This window comes from Typopeltis vanoorti, chromosome 18 (assembly GCF_054136105.1).
Source record: "Typopeltis vanoorti isolate ZY-2024b chromosome 18, IOZ_Tvanoo_1.0, whole genome shotgun sequence".
In the NCBI taxonomy this organism is placed as follows: Eukaryota; Metazoa; Arthropoda; class Arachnida; order Uropygi; family Thelyphonidae; genus Typopeltis; species Typopeltis vanoorti.
In genome coordinates, this window is record NC_143566.1 from 10956588 (window position 1) to 10980702 (window position 24115).

The window sequence follows — 24115 nt, forward strand, 5'->3', positions numbered from 1 at the left end:
TATGTATTAACAGTCACATTGTTATTGGAAAGAGGTGTTTCTAAAACTGTCATTCAGAGAATTTTAAAAAATGCAAATTGATATCCTTGAAAATTACAGTGTTACAGAAATTTTTAAAATTTTCTGTTTTACAGAATGAGTGATATTGAAAGTTTATTTTTCACTTGGTTAGAATATAATAAATTTAGTTTAATCCTTTATCCAAGTGTGAGCAAACAAAGTTTGTGCCTGAATATATCTTCAGGACTGGGATAAGGTGGTGCAACACCAGGATGACTCCTTGCAAAGGTGGAGCAAGATACTAACACTCCTAACTCAGTATCTCCCATAATGCAAAACACATCTCCTTGCGGATATGTCTAATGTTATACATTAAGGGAAGGGCTACTACCCAGACCAGTTTCGACCTTTATTGAGGTCTCTTCAGTGGGAGCCAGGCCCAAGTGGAGATACCAGCCAGAAGCATTAGCAAGGTCATCTCTACCTATAGGAGTTGCCAAATGGTGGGCCTGGCTCCCACTGAAGAGACCTCAATAAAGGTCGAAACTAGTCTGGGTAGTATCCCTTCCCTTAATGCATAACATTAGACATATCCGCAAGGAGATGTGTTTTGCATTATGGGAGATACTGAGTTAGGAGTGTTAGTAGCTTGCTCCACCTTTGCAAGGAGTCATCATGGTGTTGCACCACCTTACCCCAGTCCTGAAGATACTTTCAGGCTCAAACTTTGTTTGCTCACACTTGGATAAAGGATTAAACTAAATTTATTATAGAATGAGTGATATTTGTATAACCAGAGAAACTAATAGGCAACACATGTGATATTGGTCTCTTGAGAATTCCAATTAGATGGAAGCATTCATGAAGTTTCATTCAACTATTGGTCAGTTTTTCTGTGTCAGCGAAGGTATATATTTGTTGTAAACATTCTAAGGGTCAGGAGCGCTTAAGGGTCAAAGCTGTATAACTGAGAGGAGACCTCCACATAGCCTTTAAAGGAATGAGGAGAACCGACCAGGACTTCTGACCTAATGTCCAATCCTAACCTTCTCGTGGTGCACCCTGTTGGGTATCTACCTGGATACCGAACGAACGAGGATGTGCTGGCAATTTGGGATTTAGCCGACCAAATTGTATTCTTATTGGCTTAAAACAATATACAAAATGATGGTACAACATGACAAAATTTCATGCCAGCTGGGGTGTCGCCCGGTTAAACAAGGCCCCTGTTGTTTTCTCCAGGGAACCAGGCCAAACAGCGAAACGTCAGCTACTGGAACAAATCTGAAAACAAACCCCAACTCAACATCACCAGAGTTAAAGATCGGTACTATCAACATAAGCAGCCGGAATGGCAAAGAAATGGAGCTTGCTGAAGAATTAGATAAGTACCAGATCGACATAATAGGGGTGACTGAAACAAAAAAGACAAAAACTGTTGAGATCTTTCTGAGCAATAAATACAAAATGTTATATTCAGGCAATGACAATCAAGGAAAAGAAGGAGTAGCCATAGTATTCAACACAAAATAAGAGGCTAATCTTCTTGAATGGCAGGCAGTCTCAAGTAGAGTGATGTGGGCAAATATCAGAATGGGGAATTGGACAATGAGACTTATTTGTGCCTATGGTCCCACAGAAAGTTCTACTAAGGTAGAAGTAGAGGAATTTTTTGAGGCTTGAGAAAAAGCAACTGACACAATGAAAAAGGAAAAGTTGGTCCTTGTTGGGGATCTAAATAGCAGGTAGGAAATAATTGTGAGACATACAGAAATATTTTGGGAAAATTTGGAGAAAAGAGCAAAGCTAATAATAATGGCAAATATTTGTTGGATTTCTGCTCAGGACATGGACTGGTTATTACTAACACCATGTTCCAACATAAAAATGTGCACAAATTCACATGGAGAGAAGAGGCAAGGAATAAGAAAAGTCTCATAGATTATGTTATTGTTGATAGTGATGTTTTCTCCCTAGTGCAGGACACCAGAGGGTACAAAGGATTTGAAATTGGAAGTGATCACTATTTAGTATTGAGCAGGATAAAATTGAATTTCATATTGAAAAGAATGACATGTAAGAAACTTTTAAAGCGAATAAAAGTTGAGCAGCAGCTCACAGATGTGAACTGTAGACTAAAATACACAAAAATTATTGAAGAAAAAATGAAAGAGTTTAAGAACAGGAACCAAACCCTGAAGATTCCATGGCAAGCCTTGAAGAAAACCCTGATTGATTCAGCCAGAGAGGCATGTGGTGAGGTTGTCTGCAAGGATAACAAAATCAGAACTCATGGTGGACACGGGAAGTTAAAGAGGCAGTGAAGGAAAAGAAGAAAGCATATCAAAAGCTCCTGGTAAATAAGTCAGCTTTTGCTCTTAGAGAATACAGAGACAAATGTAAGAAAGCGAAACACTGTGTAAAACTAGCTAAACAAAAGTCATGAGAGGGCTTTGGCAAGAACATAGAAAATAAATATCAAGAAGTGGGAAGATATTCTGGAGGTTGTTGAAGTAGCTTAGAAATGGAGGTAAGAGTGCTGTAAAAGTAATTAGAGATGATAAAAGGTGACATGAAAACGGGAGAAAAAGGTATCCTTGGAGTATGGAGTAATTACTTTGAAAAACTGCTAAATGAAACAAGCAGTGATGACAGCACTGTGATAAAAAACACTGACCAGGCATGCAGTCAGGAATACATATCCATACTTGAAGTAGAAAAAGTCATCAAAGGCTTGAAATATGGTAAGGCAGCAGTAGTAGTAGATGATATTCGACCAGAAATGCTGAAGTATGGTGGTATAAAAGTCTTACAGTGGCTGCACTGCATAGTTCAGAATTCCTGGAGAGAGGGGCAAATTCCTAATGATTGGAGTAGAGCTCTCATAGGACCCATATATAAAAAGGGAAATAAAACTGAATGTGAGAATTACAGAGGTATTTCTCTACTGAGTGTTCCTGGTAAGATTTATGCCAGTATACTTGAGAAACAGTTGAGAAGAATTGTGGAAGAAAAGCTTGGTGAAGAACAAGCTGGATTCAGGCCAAATTGCGGCTGTCAGGATCAGATCTTCACTTTACGACAAATAGTGGAGAAATCATGGGAATATAATAAAGATCTGTATTTAAGTTTTGTCGATCTGGAAAAGGCATATGACAAGGGGTCAAGAGAGGAGCTATTCAATACGCTACAGTTATATGGTGTCTGGGGCAGTTGTATGGGGCATTATATCAAGCAATATTAGTCTGTATTTGAGTTGTAAGTCAGCAGTTAGAATTGAAGGAAGTACAGGAAGATGGTTTTATGAGAAATCCGGTGTGAGACAAGGCTATATAAGGGGGGACCAGAAAGTAATCAATTATTTTTAATAGGACTTTTTTAGCTGATTGTTTTTTCTTAAATAACACATAAATTATTAAATTTGATTTTTATTTAAATATTAGCATTACTTTTCTATTTAAAAAATCTGTTTTTTTTTTTATTTTAGATTATTTTTTTTAATATTGCGGACTTTAGCACCATTTACGTCATTGTATGCTGTTTTTGTGTCACCAAGGAAAGAATGCTATCGAGGTTACCAAAATCATTTGCTCAACTTATGGAAATGTATTGAAGGTTAATAAATGTCAGCGATGGTTTAGGAGATTTGCAAAAAAAAAAAATTTGATCTCTCTGATCATCCTCGATCTGGAAGACCTTTTACTCTAGATGATGATGCTCTTAACACTCTCATTGAATCAGATCCAAAACAAACCATACAAGAATTAGTAGAGAAACTTAATTCATCATGGTCACCTGTCCAAGAGCACTTACATAAGAGTGGCAAGGTTCTTAAACAGGGTGTATGGGTACTGTATGAACTGTCAGAAAACAATTCACAGAGACGGGCGATTTTGCAATTCATTGTTGACCAGACAACAAAATGACCCCTTTTTGGAACAAGTCGTAACTGGTGACGAAAAATGGGTGCTGTATAAGAATAATAAACACAAAAAACAGTGGCTTTCTCCATATCAAACTCCATTTCCAACACCTAAAGATGGACTTCATCCACAAAAGGTTCTGTTGTGCAGTTGGTGGGATATTCATGGAATTATTCATTACAAACTCATGGAACAAGGTAAGACTATCACAGCAGCCATCTACTGGGATCAATTAGAGCGACTACATCAAGCATTGTTAATCAAACGTCCTTCGCTTGTCAATCGAAAAGGGTAATTTTGCAGCAAGATAATGCAAAACCACATTCTGCAAGAATGACTCTAGAAAAAATTAGGCAGTTAGAATGGGAACTTCTGCCACATCCTCCATATTCGTGGGATGTTGCCCCTAGTGACTATCACTTATTCAGGTCCTTAGAACACAGCATAAGAAATAAAACCTTCCATTTGCAAGATGATGTCCATAGGAGTTTGATATTGTTTTTTGCCTCCAAAGAAAAATCTTTTTTCAAAAAAGGAATTCTAAACTTAGTAGATCGTTGGAATAAGGTTAATATTAACAATGGCGATTATATAATTGAATAATGTTAATTTGTTCTTTAATAAAATTTATATTAAAAATGTAGTTCAAAAAATTGATTACTTTCTGGTCCCCCTTATACATTATCTATATGGATCACATTATGAAGGAGGAAAGTGGTATTAAACATATATCAAAATTGGAGATGTTAATGTCAGCTCTTTGCTTTATGCGGACGATGTTCTACTTCTAAATAAATCTGCTACAGGTTTGCAAGATTCCCTGACTAAATTGAATAACTGTTGTAATAGATATGGTATGAAGGTCAGCATTAAAAAGACAAAGACAATGAAAATAGGTAGAATTGTTGAAAATATCAACTGTGTTGTGAATGGAGAACCTGTGGAACAAGTAAAACATTTCAGCTACTTAGGCACGATTTTTAGTGAAGATGGTAAATTAAATATGGAAATAGACAACAGATTCAACAAAGCTGGTATGGTATGAAGTCAATTGAATAAATTCATATGGAATAAGAGAGAAATTAGTCAGAACACAAAATTAGCTGTATACAAGACAGTGTTCATACCAGTTTTAACTTATAAATCTGAGAGCTGGATCAGAAGTAATACACTTGACCAAAGACTAGAGACTGCAGATATGAGAGTCCTGAGAAAGATTAGAGGCTTGAACAGATGGCATCAATGGCAATATCATATTAAAAATGAGGATATTAGGAAAGAACTTGACATTGTCAGCATCCAGGAATGCGTTAGCAGAGCTAATCTCAGGTGGTATGGTCACTTAAACAGAATGGGCGAGGAAAGATTAGCAAAACAAGTGTTCTTTGCCAGGTTGGCAGGAAAACAACCCAGAGGAAGACAAAGATACAGGTGGATTGATATAATACAAAGTGCCTTAGATGATAGAAATATAAGATCTGATAATGTTGGAGTCTTGACAAGTAACAGACTGATTTGGAGGAAAATTGTAGATAGGATGTTAGTAATGATGTAAATTTTTCATATTATACCATCATATCCTGTACACCCTTTGAGGGTGCATGTCAGGAATTTGATGATAATGATATTTTTAGATCCTTTTGAATGTGGATGTTACTTTCCGGAATGTCTGCAGCATTGATAGACTGCCTCTCCATTATGAGGAATATTCATCATTGATGAGATTGATTAGAGTGATAATTTTATTGCAAAAGTGAAATGCAGATTCTCGTGATTAAAAATCATTCACATGGATATCTGTTACCAAGTGATTTTTAATCACAGGAATTTGAATTTTACTCGTTGTCAATGTTGGCAATATTTGCAATATCAACTATCTTGAAACATGATTGTTGTGAAATATAAACAGACATGGTTAAGTATAGTTTTCTAGGCAGAATAGAACTGGGTGAGAAATGGGCAACATATCAAACAGGTGATATATGAATAAAGTAAATTTTCAGACCTCTTCATTCTTTATTTTGTTTCTTATATTATTTTTGTAAACACCCTTTCTGCTCAGATACATCCATATTTTATATTATTGAGTTTTTTTAAATACATGAACTTTTCAGTTTTTCTTATGATGTATTTATTTTATCAGCACCCATGTTGGTATGGCTCTAGATGGCGTAGAAATATTTGTCAATGGAAGTGGCAGTTATCATGAACTTCGTAAAGCTTATATTTTGGATGACCTTATAAAATCAGCATCTTCCAAGGTACTGTTTTGAGTATTATCCAGGAATGCAATTTTTTTTAGTTGATTATTAAAATGCTACTTGAAACTTTGGATGTCTGATTTACATATACTCTCTCTGCAAATAGTTAACTTTCAGTTCATCACCAAAACTTAAAGCTAATAACTATTTAGAATAAGGTACGTTTCTCATCAATGCAAATTGACACTTGTTATAGGAAATCAAGTTTTTGATAGTGCTATTATCAAAAAGTTTTTCTAATCCTTTTATTTTTTATTTTATAATTAAAAACACAGTTTTTCTAATCTTTTTTTTTTTTTTTTTTTGAAAAATCCAAAATTCAGCTATGAATAAGGATGGATGTTTAATATCTTCTGTTTCTTTCTATCTTATTAATAATTTATTAAAATAAATTATTAATAAGATAGAAATGCTGTTTTTTTTGTTTTGTTTTGTTTTGTTTTTTATTTGTAATAATAATAGTAATATAATATTACAGTGCAACCACAATTTATGTAGTCTTATTTTGCTTCCTTATAATATAAGTAACAATAATAAATAAATCTTATCATATGCCATAGACAAGGCTGTTACGAAACTAGAATTTTTGGTGGATGAGTTACCAGAAGCTGAAGGGAGGTGGTTTAGTTTAATGATCAGTTTTATTAGTATTAGTATTGGGGGGGGGATAATTTCTGTGGAATGAGAAACAACATGCAAATTTCAAAATTTGCATGTCGTTTTGGAGATTCTAGACATAGCAGTCTAGGGATGGTCTAAAAACCCAACTTTTTTAGGTTCTGAAATATTTTAAAGGAAAGGAATTGTATGATATGCAAATTTTGGAAACATCTTTGGAGGAATACTGAGGATGTGTATGTAAGTACAGCTTGGATTTCTAGACATCATAGTGATATGAATGTCAACAAGTTATGAATCTGCTGAATGGATGGAATGCACTTTGGATTCGAGCACTTTGAGTGTCTGTCGGAAGGGAAAAGAGAAAGTTACTGAGCTGAGCCAAGTACACTGTAAATTTAAGTATAAGAAGAAGCAAAGAGGTAACTTATGTCTGTACACTAAATTCCAGGAGTATTAGAAACATAGTGGCTGAGTTCATTATTTTGGTTAATATGTTGTGGCCTAAAATTTTGGGAAGGATATCAGCAGTGCATGGGAAGCTTGAAAACATGCTTAAATGATGTGATATCTGAATGCATCCCTTGAGTTCAAAAAGCAAATAGAATGGAAGTACAGTATCATTAAACAAGAGATCTGAAGGTAAAAGATGGGGAAGGAATATCATGAGAATAAGAGTGAGAGGAGTTATGAAATATATAAAGCTCAGGCCAGGACAGTTATGAGTATTGTATGGAAAGCTGAGTTGGAGTATTAAAAGAAATTGGCTACACAGGCTAAAAGGAACCCAAAAGAATTTTATAAGTAAAAGAAATAATATGCAGACATCACTCTTACTGCAGACGTCACTCTAGTATCAGAACCAGATGAGTTAGTTTGAATAATGAGTGCTCACTTCACCAAGATTATCAGCTTGGTGTATGTCACATAGTGCACAGTGCTACCACAACATTGGACAAAGAGATAGATATGCATGAGGAGGTTCTAGAACTCTTGCATAACTTGGATAAAAACTCAGCAGTTGGAACAGATGGGATATCAGCATTTCTGCTAATATCCGTTTGTATAATTTGAGTCTTAGGAAAGATTCCTTGGGAATGGAAAGCATGTATGATAACCCCATTGCACAGGGGTGGTGCAAAGACTGATGTGTCTAAATATTGACCTATCAGTATCTGGATTAACCGTAAAGATTTTAGAAAAGTTGGTAAGAACTCCCATACAGAAATGGATGAACAAACAAGATATACTTTGTAAGGAACAGCATTGGTTTACTAAAGGGAAGTAATGTCTGAGCAATTAGCTCATATTTTATAATAATGTTATAGCAGAGTTGGCTAAAGAGAATGATACTGGCACTATGATACTGGTGGACTTTGCTAAAGCGTTTGATAAGATACCATATAAAAGGCTGTTGCATAAACTAGAGAATATTGGGTGACTGACGGACCGGTATCAGAAATATGGAAGATGTGAATCTCCCAGATTTAAGGTGACCAGTGGTGTGCCACAGGAATCAGTCCTTGGAGCATTGTTTAATCTCTACATTAATGATATTTTAAATGGGCTGACAGGAGATCTTGATTTGTTTGCTGATAATACAATCTGAAATGTTACTGATATACAGCATTTGCAGAGTGATTTGAATAGGCTGGAAGTGTGGGCAAAGGATAATGGTTAAGGGAATAGATACACTATGATACTGGTGGACTTTGCTAAAGCATTAGTTCAGCATTAGTAAATGTAAGATTATACACTTTGGTGTGATACAATATCCAACAGCATATTTTATTGGTGGGATTATGCTTGGAGTAACTGATGAAGCCAGAGATATCTTGGATTTATGGTTGATAAAGTTGAAGTTCAAAAGACAACAAAAATTGCAAATACAACACAGAGAATAATTGTGATGTCAAAATGAACATTGACATGTAAGGATACAGAAGTCATTTTGCCTCTTTACAATGCTTTGATATGACTGCACCTGGACTACTGTGCACCAATTTGGTCTCCTGGTTCCAGTGGGATAAAGAGGCTGTGGAAAGGCTGAAAAGATTACACAGATGATAACGTGATTATAGAATATAGATTACAAGGATAGATTAAGAGTACATCAACTGCAGACACCATAGTAGAAAGGTGAACGAGAGGCATTAGAACAAAGGTCTATAAACTTTTGAATGGGTGTTATAGAATATCGGTTGATACAATTTTTGATTATATGGAAGGTTGAGAGAGGGCAAAGGGGGCATCTGTGAAAGTTAAGTTTGCATGCATTTAAGAAAGAGTGAAGGCTAGATTTTTCTCTTATAGAACCGTGAGTAGAACAGTTTGCCTGTTGAAGTAGTGATTGCATCTAGTGTGAATGAGTTTAAGAGGAAATATGACAGCTGATGTGGGTGACATATGGCCTCCCTTGATGAGTCCATGACACCTGTGGGGTCTAATAATTTTGCAGGAACAGTGCAGGTAAATGCCAATATTGTTAAGGAGAAAGAGGAGATGTTATTAGCATTCTTACCTGATTTGTCAACTCCACTAGTCATTCATTTTGTATAAAATTATGTCATCATTTATGCTATCCTCTACCTATCAACCAGTTTATCATCTGCCTTATCAGGTGCTCATACACTCTTAGATCTCTGTCTAAAAACCAGTTTGGGATATTTACACCAAGTTTATGGGGACTGAGTAATGCATAGCGAGTGTAATGTGAAAGAAGAAATTGAATTTGATGTGTAAATTAATGTAAGTTATGATAGATATTGTGAGATCCAGAGTAGACCTGCAGAAAGTAACTCAACTGACTGAGTTACAATATTACTTAAATTCAGCCTTCTAGAAATTGATTTCTATTCATTTGAGGTAAATTACATTAAATGAAGTATCATGAGCATCAGTAGTTAGTTTATATAATAAAATATTATTTAATGGAAGTTTAAAGAAAAGCAAACTTACTCCAGTAAGTTAGCCTTCTTTTATTTCTGTTTTTGATAATGATTCATGGTATAATACGAATTATGTGTTTTTTGTTCAAAATATTCTCCATGGAATGATTTTCTGTCTTCTGAATTTTAGAGTGGAGGCATTTATTTATTTTCTAATCTAAGAGGCTGTGATGGTGAACGTTTGTATTATAACGGATGCTCGCAGATATCAATTAATGGAGAACTTGTAGCGAGAGGGAAACAGTTTGGCATTGAAGAAATGGTAAGAATGTTGAGAAAAGGTATGCGTTTCATTAAAATACAGTGATTGCTCAATTATTTGGTCTCAGTGACAAATCACTCTGCTAATGAAAGGTTGTAAACCTGAGTAAATTAATAGATATATGTGGGCTAAGGGGTAGATAATCTAGAAATCATGCATCGAAGAAGCGGGATGGCGATTTCATACTGAGTGATAAAATTCATCTACCACGTAATTAACAAAATGTTCAGTTACATAGAGAAACATGAATTCATTTGCATGTTAATTCATTGAAGGGCTGGTTAATTGAGGATTTGGTTATTTGCTGACATTATCTACAGCAGCCTGGGTTGGCAAATGAATAACACCTTTGCTCTCCAGCAAGTAGGCTATGAGTTTGAATTCTTTAATAAGGCACGAATGCTTATGCTAAATGAATTTCACTATTAGTGCAAGGCCATCATCCTATATACTTGTGGCTTACAGTGGATGTCTTGATAAAGTTCCACATTTGGTCTCTAGAGAAATGTTTTTGAATTATCTAATAGTTAGTCCATCATGTTATTCATGTGCACAGGTTTACAACCTTTTGTTGATGAGATTCACATTATAAAAAAATTGAGAGATCAAACTGTTATTAGTGACATTATCCCTTGCTTCTTAATTTTCTTCATTGTTAATTTTTGTCATGATTTTACTATTAAGAAAATAAAACTACAGTGTATGTGTGTGCAGGCGAAATTATTATCTATTCATGTTTAATTGTTCTTACTTACTATTCATTAAAGTAATCAGTAAATGTACAGAAATGTTGAATCAGTTAATTTATTTTATTTGTTTCCCAAGAAATGTACAATTATCACTTTTTCTGTTTTCCTCTCTTTGTATTTTCTTTATAGTAATAATATGTTGGAAGTTTATTTTTCACTTGGTTAGACTATAATAAATTTAGTTTAATCCTTTATCCAAGTGTAAGCAAACAAAGTTTGCGCCTGAAAATATCTTCAGGACTGAAGTAAGGTGGTGCAACTCCGAGCAAAGGTGGACCAAGCGCTCATCACTCCTTGTCCCAGTATCTCCCATAATGCAAAACACATCTCCTTGCAGACATGCATAGTGCTGTGCATTAACAGAAGGGCCACTACCCAGACCGGTTTCGACCTTTATTGAGGTCTCGTCGGTGGGAGGCAGACCCAAACGTGGAAATACTAAGGCAGAAGCAATAGGAGAGGTCATATTTACCTATACAAATTGCCAACAGGTGTACCACCTTATTATTGAATTACTCTGGATTTAGAGAAAGATGTTGGAAGTTTATTTTTCACTTGGTTAGTTTATAATAAATTTAGTTTAATCCTTTATCCAAGTATAAGCAAACAAAGTTTGCACCTGAAAATATCTTCAGGACTGAGGTAAGGTGGTGAAAAATAAACTTCCAACATCTTTCTCTAAATCCAGAGTAATTCAATAATAAGGTGGTACACCTGTTGGCAACTTGTATAGTAAATATGACCTCTCCTATTGCTTCTGCCTTAGTCTACTCAAAAAATTACTAAAAAAATTTGAAGTGGAATGGCCAGGTTATTTGAACCTGTACTCCACAACGAGAGATGATGAGGAAAATGAGGATTCTGCAAATACAGAGGAAAAATTGAATTTGGTGGTCTCCAATCCCCCCCTGGATCAAGGAGAGTCCCACCCGCGGAAAAAACGCAAAACTCAGTCAACAGAACCACATACAGATGAAGGTATGGAGGAAGATGGACACAACTCTGACCCTCCTACCTCCACTAAAGAGAAATTGCCTCCAATTATCTTAAGAGAAAAGAATAGGTGGACAGAACTACGGGCCACTATGACTAGTCAACAGATAGCATACTCTACTGCAAAGAATTTAGACGATGGTATTAAAATCCAACCTGCCACTATAATGGACTTCCGTAGACTCACAAAGGAGCTAGACAATAAAGGTGTACAATATCATACCTTCACCCTCGACTCTGAGAGGAACCTGAAGGTGGTTCTCCGTGGAGTATCAGAGCACATACAAACAGAAGACATAGCCGCTGATCTTTGCTACCAAGACCTACCCCCCATCAAGGTCAGTAGAATGACCAGAGCAGACAAAAGTCCAATGCCACTCATCTTAGTAGAGATTCACCAGGCATATAAAAACATATATGACCTAACTTCAATTTGTGGGCTAAAAATCAGCCCAGAACCGCTAAGGAAAAGAACCTCATCAGGACAGTGCCACAGGTGCCAAAAATATGGTCATGCTCAGAGATTGTGTAAAGCGGAATACAAATGTTTAAAATGCGGAGAGAGCCACCCCACATATACCTGCACTAAGCCAAAATCCACCCCAGCTAAATGTGCAAACTGTGGGGGCCTGCATCCAGCAAACTACAAAGGATGTATACAACACCCAAAAAACAGACGGTCTGCTTCCTCTACTTATCTACAAAAACCAGCAGCAGTAGCTCCAACTCCTCGACCCTCCAGAGGTCGACAAAACACGATACAAAACCAAATGCCGCAACTAGAAGCCCGGATCGAAGCAAACCTCAATCGGCAGACAAAGTCCTATGCAGAAGTAGTCCGCTCAACAAAGACCACTCAGGAGCAATACAACCCAAATTTAGCAGCAGTCATCACAAACTCCCTTGCAAATATGCTGCAAGATTTCAGCAAATCTAACCCCACATCGGACTCCAGAAAAAGATTTCTGCAAGAAACCCAATCCATCCTAGTAGCTCTCATAAATGCATAAAAATAAAAGCACTCTAGTTTCCCTACAGATTATTGCTTGGAATGCTAATGGACTTAAAAACAAGATTCTGGAACTCCAAGAGTTTGCACAAAGATACAACCCAGACATCATCTTAATAAACGAATCCCACTTAAGACCAGCAGACAACCCCAAAGTTAGAGGATACCTTCTCCACAGAAATGACAGAATAAACTACAGAGGAGGAGGCACCGCCATTTTCATAAAATACCACATCGATCACCACTCTGTAACTAGCCCCTTAACCAAAAATCTAGAGCTCACAGGAATAGTAGTACCCACTACCTCAACTGGGAAACTAACACTTTATGCAGCTTACAACCCTCCATCAAAGAATCTATTATATTCAGATCTAGATGCCGTCCTAGGCAATAATGATCAAGTCATCATTGCCGGTGATCTAAACGCGAAACACCCGGCATGGAACAATAAAACTACAAACAGAAATGGCTACACACTCCTTAGCTACTCCAGTTTAAATTATGCAGTGGTGGCAGGCCCTGCAGAACCAACCCATCACAGTACGTATGGCACAGCTGACATACTTGATATTGCTATATTACAAAATATTAAGCTACAGTATAGCCTAGTCTCTTTAAACGAGCTGACATCTGATCATAATCCAATCCTGCTCCAGCTGGTAAGCAAGAACAACTGCTGCCTCCTCCCCACTCCTTTATCTTATGGAAAAAACTTCCAGAAGTACTATCAGAACACATTGGACCTGTCCCTCACATCAGCTCCATAAAAGAAATTGAAAATGCTGTCAAACGTCTGACTCAGCAAATCACCTCAGCCATAAAGGTTGTCACCTCTACCAAAACCACTTTTAAGCCAAACCAACTTCCAGAAGACATCATGGATCTAATTAGGAACAAAAACAAAGCAAGGAAAAGGTATCACAACACCTGTGCACCTCAGGATAAGGGGATTCTCAACAAACTGAACAATGAAGTTAGAGAAGCACTTAAAGCTTATAGGAACAAAACTTGGGAAGCCAAACTAGCCTTTGTATCACCCGGCGATCACTCCATCTGGAACATATTAAGAAGTCTCAGAAACAAAAGCAAATCTCTTCCCCCACTCAAGTCAGACACGGGACTAGTACACACGGACGCAGAAAAAGCTGAAGAGATAGCAAAGCACCTAGAAAAACAATGTAGCCCTACATATGACAACTTGGACTTCAAACATGTCTATAAAATCCACCTCCATGTCAGACATGCACTGAAAGTCACCGATACCTGCAACAACATACCTCCAAACACCTCACCAGCGGAAATCTATGAAATTCTAAAGAAGCTAAAGAATAAAAAAGCCCCTGGCCCAGATGGCATAACAAATAGAGTAATAAAACTGCTGCCCCGAAGAGCTGTTGTACATCTCACCACCATAATCAACGCCATGTTCCGATTTAACTATTTCCCCAGCTATTGGAAAGTCGCAGATGTAGTCCCAGTGCATAAACCAGGTAAAGATCCACACCTGCCTGAAAGCTATCGACCCATCAGCCTAATCTCAAACTTAGGCAAAATTGCTGAAAAAATCATTCTCTCTAAACTCCACGCCTCAGTAAATGAGTTAAATATCATTCCTAAGGAACAATTTGGATTCAGACAACATCACAGTACTACTCAACAGATTTATAGGATAATTGAGTATATCACCACCGGATACAATTGGCACCAGCACACCGGAGCAGTCTTCCTTGACATAGCGAAAGCTTTTGACAAAATATGGCACTTGGGATTACTACACAAACTCATTTCAGCAGGTATACCATCAAGTATCATCCACCTAATTAAATCTTACCTTCAGGACAGACACATACAAGTCAAAATAAATGGTACAGTTTCAAGTCAGCGACGGATCTCTGCGGGAGTTCCTCAAGGTTCCCTATTGGCTCCGATCTTATTCTCAATATATATGGCAGACATCCCGCACAACCCAATGTCATCCATCTTAGCACTTTATGCGGACGACACAGCAGTTCTTGCCAGATCTCTACGACCTCATCTTGTCACTAAAAAGTTGCAAGAAAACCTGCTACAACTAGAACATTGGTTCTCCAAATGGAGATTACAAGTGAATCCCCAGAAGAGTGTAGCAATACTTTTCACCAGAAGAATGGCAACTCCCATGGGGCACCTTTATCTTTTCAACACCAAAATCCCCTGGCAAACAGAAACAAAATATCTTGGAGTAATTCTGGACAAAAGATTAACGTTCAACCCACACACCAAAGCCTTATGTACGAAAGCATCTAAAACTATTGCACAACTTTACCCTCTAATAAATAGAAAAAGTAGACTGAATACCAGAATCAAAGTGCTCCTCTACCTGTTGACGATCCGCCCAATGTTGACATATGCCTCTCCAGCCTGGAGCCACACATCCAACTCCAACATCCTCAGACTGCAGTGAGTGCAAAATAGGTGTTTACGCATGATATTGGACGCACCGTGGTTTGTAAGGAACGTGCAACTGCATAGAGATACAAACATCCCTTACATCTACTCCTTCCTATTAACTACAGCAGAAAAATTTTTCTCAAAGATCTCTACACACCCCAACGATCTAGTTAAACAAGCAGCAAACTATGAAGAGACTGACCTCTTCAAATACAAGAGGCCAAAAGCCATCCTAAATACTTGCAACAATGACTAATCTCCGTGCCCCCCAGGGCGAGCTCTCAGCTCATAAATCTTTCCTTCAATCCATCCTCCTTATCAGACAACGGGGAATAAAAGCATCTTGCTTCACCCTTCTGGCCAATGATGTTATGTTATGTTATTAATATCACCTCTGGTCTGGCTCCTACTGATGAGACCTCAATAGGTCTCATCAATAGGAGCCAATGGTAGTGACCAATCCCATAATGCATAGCATTATACATGTCTGTAAGGATATGTGCTTTGCATTATGGGGTACTAAGGCAAGTGATGAAGTCATTATTCTTCATACGAGTTGGCCTGGTCCTGAAAATACTTCAGGCACAAACCTTGTTTGCTTACGCTTGCATAAAGGATTAAACCAAGTATATAATTTCTTGGTATCTTTAATTTACATTTTAGTTACATTATCCCTTGTTTCTTAATATTCTTCGTTAATTTTTGTTATCTTGATTTTACTATTAAGAAAATAAAACTACAGTTTTTTTTTTCTCTCTCTCTCTCTCTCTCTGTGCACGTGAGAAATGATTATCTGTTCATGTGAATTACTACTTATGGAATCCCTCCTCTGCTTCATCTTATTTTGTGTGCTCCAAAGTCACTTTCAGTATACCTGTGTTTATCTTTTGCGGTTTATTTTCATATTATTACAGTTCTCTTTTCTTCTACTCGTAAGTTTTTATTATTAGTATTATTATTATTATAAATTCACTAATGCATATCTAGAATTTATAAATTCACATGCTGTTTGTTTCACCCAGCAACTTATAGGACACTCATATAATATCACAACTGCTAATTATTAATAATTTGTTTAACAGTAATGAAAATATTTCAACTCACATTTGTTCTTTCCTTTACATATCCCATTCTCACATGATTTACTAATGATGATTCACATATTTACAACTTTGATTAATTCAAATACAGGTAACCCTCGTATAACGCGGATGTTATGTTCCATAGAAATTGCATTATGCGAGACTAGGATTAGAAAAAGTATGGTTAGGTTCCGAAATAGTTTTTTTTTTTTTTTTAAGATTATATAAACAATGACATATCCAACAAAAATATATTTTTATTTAATTCATGTAATTTATGAAAACATAAACTATGAAACAAATACATAGTATAAAATTATAAAAAATTATAAATTGTATTTAAACTTCATTGCACATAATACATAAATGTTTTAGGCAAAATAAAATAAAGTGTATATTTTAATTGTCGTCACTCTCTTCAAAACTAACATTTTGTAAATGTTCTTTATTTACCACTGGCTGGACGTCGTCATCACTTGATATCTCTTGGACCTCATTTGTATAATTCTCATTGCTTACTTCAGCTGGTTTAGTTATGAAGAAGTTAGTAATAAGACCTTGCTTACCACTATGCTGCAATTTTTTATTAAGTTCATGATACGGAACTAAACAAATATCCAATAGTCTCATGAATTTTCTGGAGCGCTCCATTGAGAGATCATTATCCATAAAATAACTTTCTTGCCAAGTTCAGTCCTTCTGCTAACTGAATTCTCTAATGGATTCATTATAATCAGAATCTTTGGCAGAACTTTCCTGCCATTTGGTTCGATGTCATCTATTAATTGTACCAGTTCCTCCTCATTTAAATCTATTTCCCCATGAATTAATTCACTAATTTTGTTTTCAACCGTATTGCAAAAGCGCTCTAAGTCGCCATTACTATAAAAATAAATTTTTTTACATAAAAAAAAAAGAGCATTACATATTGCATGTAACTCACCGGAAAATAAAGTACTTAGCTTGAGATTAACAAGCTAAGTACACACTTATGATTTTTAATGCGCTTTCCTAGCAGAAAACGAAGACAATTTTCAACAATAAATATTTTATATGGCAAACAATTGACATACATGTGTGCTAAAGCTATTTCCCCTAATATAAATTCACCACATGCGCAATAGGGCAAATTTAACTAAGATAAAATTTGATATTTAAGTCACATGTTGAAAAATATATGAAAAGATAAAGGACTACTACAATTTGTAGACCATCTTATATCGAAACTGCCTTGTATAAGTACCCTGTTCAACAAGGTTTACTACAATTTGTAGACCGCGTTATATCGAAACCCTGTTGTATAAGTACTGCATTATACAAGGGTTACCTGTATTGCATTCTCCTTCATTGTTGTTTCCTAATATATACTACAATAAACACATTGTTTCCCCCTCTACACAGATTTCATTACAATTAAAGACTGTTACAATATGTAGTACATCTGACAAAACGCAAGCTTGGAATTTCCATGATCAGAGTGCTTTCTCTCATCCCGTCAAGAAATTAAGGTGATGGCGAGAGAGAGAGAGATGATCACCCCAATATGAACATGTTAAAGAAATAGAACCTCTGCATGGCTTTCAGACCTAGCCGCCTACATCTGCTCTACTGAGGACCAAATACTTTCTCACTCAGTTCCTGGTGTATATTGAATTCCTGTACCTGAAAATTGGCCTGCTATGGAGGGACAGGAAGAACATAAAAAAATACATCTGCAGTTGTAACTATGGTCAGTTAGGTCTTGCAGGCCATGCTTTGTATGAGGCTCATAGAATCAGTTGGGAAAAGATCACCATGCACACCACAGTAAACATAGAAGAGAAAGACTGTTTTTAGAATCTGTAGCTGCTCTCAGAAATCAGACCAGTTTGAATAAATATGGTTGTATAAAACTTCCCAACGTATGGGAAACATATCTGAGACTTGTACTGGATTTAATCAGAAGTATAACAACATTTGCATTAAGTAAAGAGCCAAGATTAACACTGTCAGTTTTGGTATCAGATTTAATACCACTTTCCTTCATAATGATATCCATATAGATAATGAAAAACAGCAGAGATAAGTCTCACATTCAGTTTTATTTCCCTTTTTATTGCTGGCTACTATGAGAGCTTTATTCCAATCATCTGTCATTCAGCTCTGTGATCAGGTCTTCTGAATTATGCAGAGTAGTCACTAAAACTTTTATATCTCCATTCTTGAGCATTAGTCGAATATCATCTACTCCAGTTGCCTTTTCACATTTCAAGTTTTTGATGACTTTTTCTACTTCAACTGTTGGTATGTATTCCTGATGAGTGTTTTCTACCACTTCCAGCTGCCTTTTTACATTTCAAGTTTTTGATGACTTTTTCTACTTCAACTGTTGGTATGTATTCCTGATGAGTGTTTTCTACCACTATGTTGTCATCACTTGTTTCATTTAGCAACCTTTGAATATAATTACTCCAGACATCTAGAATATCTTTATCTTCAGTTTTCATTTGACATTTATCATCTCTGATTCCTTTTGAAGTACTTTTTTCCTCAATTTCTAAGCATTTACAATTGCCTGCAGAAATTTTGCCACCTTCCTGACATTTATTTTCTATGCTCTTACCAAAGTCTTCGCATGAATTTTATTTTGCTAGTTTTGTACAGTGCTTTGCTTTCTTACAATTTTGTCTGTATTCTCTAAGAGCACAAGCTGACTTACTTGTCAGGAACTTACCATATGCTTTCTTCTTTTCCTTGACTGCCTCTTTAACTTCCTAAGTTTGCCATGGAGTTCTGATTTTTTTATCCTCACAATATGCCTCTCTGGCTGAGCTAATGTTTTCTTCAGGGTTTGCCATTGAATCTCCAATGTTTGGTTTTTGTTTTAACTGTTCTATTTTTTCTTCAGTGATGTTTGTGTATTTGAATCTACAGTTCACATCCGATAGTTGTTCAGCTTTGATTCGTTTTAAAACTTTCTTACACACTCTTCTTTTCAATATGAAATTCAGTTTTGTCATATTTGAAAAAAAATTTCAAATATATATATGAAATTCAGTTTGTTCATGTTTGAATGTGCCGTGTGACTCCAGGAGCTATATGTCAAGACTGCCTTGATCAGCAACTTGTGGAGGAGGAGTTTAAGTTATTTGCTTATCCAGTTGCATTAATTGAATAATGGGTATCCTGTTGTCCTATTTGTTTTCAAACGGACGTGAACAATATGAATCATTAAGTGAAGCCATTTATCTAGTTGCCCTCTAAGTATTTGGCCACTGGTTGCCATGGGATGGGGGTGCTAAACATGACCAGTTTGCTCTCTGGAATACTCATCTTTTTGTGAATTGCTAGTCTGTATTTGCATCAAATCATCATTTTTTTTTTTTTTTTAAAATCCAGAAAGCATACCATTAAGCTTTCATTTGTATATACAGCTCTTGTAGTAGTGACAGCTTTGTATGTACTGTCAGCCAAAAGGAAGCCTTAGGGGATGTTTGCTGTGATTTCACATTCAGAATGATCGGATTCACTGCAGCTTTACTCAGAATCTGACATTGTTGAGATAAGATTTGGTAAGTTTGATGAGTCCTAGTGAGAATTTGGCCTTCAGGAGTTTGAAAAGAAGCCTGCTGTGCTATATTTTGTTGAAAGCATATGGTAACATCCAGGAAGATTGTTCCTGTATGCTGCTTCCAGTTGTATTCTATACTGATGTATTATATCGCTCTAGGAACATGCTGGAGTGATTATCCTGAAACCAAACTCATTGTAAAAGATGAGGTCTTAGGCAGAAGCTTGCACATGAAGTCACTTCATGACTGGGCTACTTGTATATAGAGACTAATGAGTTCACATCATTTGCTTTTGCTTTGAAAGCTCAGTTGCGAAGTGACTCGGTGCAAACTTTGTTTGCTTACACATAAAGGGTTAAACCAAGAATAAAGATAATTTCTTGCCATCTTTAATTTATAGTATAAATAACCAAGTGTTCTCTGCCCGATTGGCAGGAAGACCAAGATATAGGTGGATTGATACAGTAAAAAGTGCCTTAGACGATAGAAATATAAGATCTGATAATGTTGGAGTCTTGACAAGTAACAGACTGATTTGGAGGAAAATTGTAGATAGGATGTTAGTAATGATGTAAATTTTTCATGTAGTACTCTCATATCCTGTACACCCCTTGAGGGTACATGGCAAGAATTTGATGATGATGATAACCAAGTGGAAAAACTTCCACATCTATCTCTAATCCAGAGTATTTTAGTTTTAAGGTATGACACCTTTTGATTACATGTATATGGAAATGTGACTTCTGCATTACTTCAGCCTTTGTATCACTTCTGGGTCTGGCTACCACTGATGAGACCTCAATAAAGGTCAAAATGGTCTGAGTAGTGGCCCTTCCCATAATGCATAGCATTATACATGTCTGTAAGGATATGTGCTTTGCATTATGGGATACTAAGGCAATTGATGTGAATTCATTAGCCTCTATATACAAGTAGTCCAGTCTTGAAGTGACTTCATGCACAAGGTTTGTTTGCTTACACTTGGATAAAGGTTTAAACCATGAATATAATTTCTTGGCATCTTAATTTATTGAAGTGTAGATCCACAGGGGTTGTAGTTTAGAGACTACACCTACTACTACTATACTTCTCTAGGTTTTTAGCATAAACTTCAAATTTGTCTGTGTCATGGTAAACCAGACCATGTTCTCCTGAGATTGGTGGGAGGAGTTTATGAACTGTGGTTGGTTAGAGCTTTGGCTATTTTTCAGATCATATGATTCTTTGTAATTACTGAAGTTTCATCTTCTGCTGTTGGTTTTGATAGTTTTTAAGTGCATATCGATCCGGGTTCGTAGTCTTAACAAGACTATTGGCATCTGGCTCCGTTCTTTTCACAGATGAGGTTTTGAATATCGTCCAGAAAGTTGGTCATTGTTTGCACATGGCATGGATGGTCGCAGCTGATAATATAGTTATCTGCTTTTCCAAGCTTGAAATTGAGTCAATGGTTAGAACCGGACCAATCGTTTCATGTAGAGTGGTTCAAAAGGTGGTAGGAGTTAGTGTGGCACATGGGTGATGGCAACTGATAATACAGTTATTATCTGCTTTTCCAAGCTCAAAATTGAATTCAGTTTTTTTTTCCTTTGAGTGAATGAGTAGGACTGCTGAACTAATAGATTCATGTAGAGCAGTTGTTAGTTTTGAGTAGTTGACAATTGGGAGCTGAATTTTGGATATTTTCATGTTGTGTGAGCCCTTTTGGAGTAAAACTGGGCTTTGGTCATATCGAGGTCATCTATCACTCTCATCTGGTACTGGCACATGATATTTTGAAATAGCACTGTATCAGAGATATTTCATATAACAATAGAACCTTTAATGACAAAACGTCCTGAGTTTAGCAAACTCAACTCAGGGTTAGGTTTGCTTTAACCCTATTAAAGCAAACTTTAACAGGGTTTAGTCTGCAGTTTTGGATGTCTCTTGTGACTTTCTCAGTTTTCAATGAATATAATTTTACCACACAGTATCACCTTGAATTTTTTTTACTATTTTTTTATTTTTTATTTATTTATTTATTTTAAGAGGGAATGTGTGGCACTGGATATTTTCATTGTCCAAAAATTTAGTTAGGCTCTTGGCTTTTATAAAATTTATTTTATTGCTTTTGAGGGCTGTGACCACTGCCATTCATTATTTCTTAGCTCACAAAATAACAAGGGAAACTCTTTACTTATAGTTATGATTGCTGTTGGTTCCTTACACTGTTTTTTCCTGCTGACTTCTAGAGCTTGGTGTTCCTCAGCCATTTCCTGAGTTAAATCTTAGCTGGCTTATGGGTATAAAGTCTGGGACTCTGGTCTGTTAATGTCTGAGGTAGCCGTTGGCCTTTGAAGCTCAACCTGCAGCAGTTGGTTGGGCAGTTTCATCTGTAAGAATTCATGTAATCTACTAACTTATGCAAACACCTCTTTGAACTCCAGGTTTTCCCCATTTGGAGTTGGTAATGCAATTGATAAATTCATTGAATTTATCGATTAATTTAAGAGAAGGAAATAAAATTACTGTGTTTATTAAAGAAGGGAAAAATAGAATAAAGTAAATAACTAACAGATATTTACAACTCTTAAGCCCAAATTCACTGAAGATCACAATCTTTAGGATATGTGTGCTAAAATTCAGATATTCCAGAAACTAAAAATGAATTGAATTTAAAGTTTAGAATTTAATAATAGAGTATTATTTTGTAAAGTTGTTAGTTAAATATTTGTTTCTTTTTGTACATCATGAGCAAGATGTTTTGAATTGCTGTTTTATTTTTGGTTACTGAAGTCATGCTTAAATATAAAACAAATCTATTTAAATTAGATATTAGAGCTTAATTATATTTTGCATGAGCTGTCAAATTTTGAAATATTTGTGATGCTTGTATCCAGACAAATGTTTTAAAAATATTTATTATAGGGAGAGTGATCACTGCTATCACTCTCCCAGGAAAATCACTGCTACAACTCACCTTGTGGGGAATAATTAAATAAAAACTCATTTCAATGGTGAAACATCGTGAAAAAGAATAAGTTCTACTTTTTTCATTTTGAAATTATATTTAAGTAACTTTCCTGCACTGTGAAATGGAACTTTAACTGCAGTAAGAAAGAAACTATCATTCAAAAAGTTTGTTCATAAAGGATAATAAATGTCAGTTTATATAATTGAAAGGCAACCATGTAAAGAAGGTGTTGTGATGTTAGGAATATATTATTTCTTGTGTAGTCAAGTTACATTGATTTTTTATATTGTATATATATTTGTGTTCCTTTTGTAAATTAAAGATTTTTCTTTTTGTTATAAAGGTGTCTGAAGACCCAATCCTAGTGAGTTAATTGGTTAATTTAGAAAATAAAAAAAAAATATATATATATGTGATATTCTGCGATGTGAATCTGTGTGCATGTTTTTTTTTTTTATTTATATAGTTAAACCACTCATAATAGAATGTGTAATTTACTAATGGTGCAAATGATAGGATTGCAAGCGCAAGAAAGAAACAAACTCCCACCCTCCTCAAAAAAAATAAAATAAATAAATAAAATCATCAAGATTATAGTACCGTAGCAGTCATCAGCTTCAATGGTTTTAATATTTGATACTCGATAATAACCAGGTCAAAATCATTAATTAAACAATGTGTTCTTCACTTTTTTTTTTTTTTTTTTTTTTTTTTTTTTTTTTTTATCGACTGTGAGTGAAAGGAGCTTTATTTAATGTGTCTGTGGTCTTAACACCACAGCTGAAAACATGCTAACTTGTAGTTTGCTTGTGAGGCCACAGTGTTAACATGTTCTGCTATCACCAGCTGCTATTTAATTATCTGTTTGTTGCACGTACATATTTTGACTGATTTCTCTTTATTGTAGTTTTTGCATTTATGAAATTCTCTTTATGAGTGATTATCTTTTAAATCAAACTAGTTTTAACGAAAAAATAATTTCTGAGAATTTTGTCATTGTTTAAAGCAAAACATCAAGATTGAAATTTGTTCCACTGTAGTCTTTTATAGTAAAGTAAGATAATCTATTTAATGTTAGCATGCAGCATTGTAACACAATTACAATTGTTAAGCTGTAAGCTACAATTGGACTTAATCATAGTCAAATTGGTTTGGTAATCTTAACTTTGTACTCTGTTGTTAATATATAGGTGAGTGGTTGAATATTTTTTTTTTTTGCTTACTGTTAACTTTGTTTCATAGCTGCACCTCAGAGCATACTACTAAAATCAAGAAGTACATATGTGCTTACAGTATAGGTCTACACAGTCTTGCCATAAATACTGTTACAACT

General features: G+C 35.6%; 1 protein-coding gene across 1 annotated transcript in view; it reads left to right on the forward strand.

Moving 5' to 3' along the window:
* The window catches only part of Nadsyn (NAD synthetase), a 396250-nt gene that overhangs the window by 105675 nt on the left and 266460 nt on the right, over window positions 1–24115 (forward strand). Inside the window, exons 8-9 of the mRNA XM_090408625.1 lie at window positions 6067–6184; window positions 9881–10012. Coding sequence (XP_090264751.1) covers window positions 6067–6184; window positions 9881–10012 — 250 coding nt within the window. The remainder of the gene's footprint in view (window positions 1–6066; window positions 6185–9880; window positions 10013–24115) is intronic.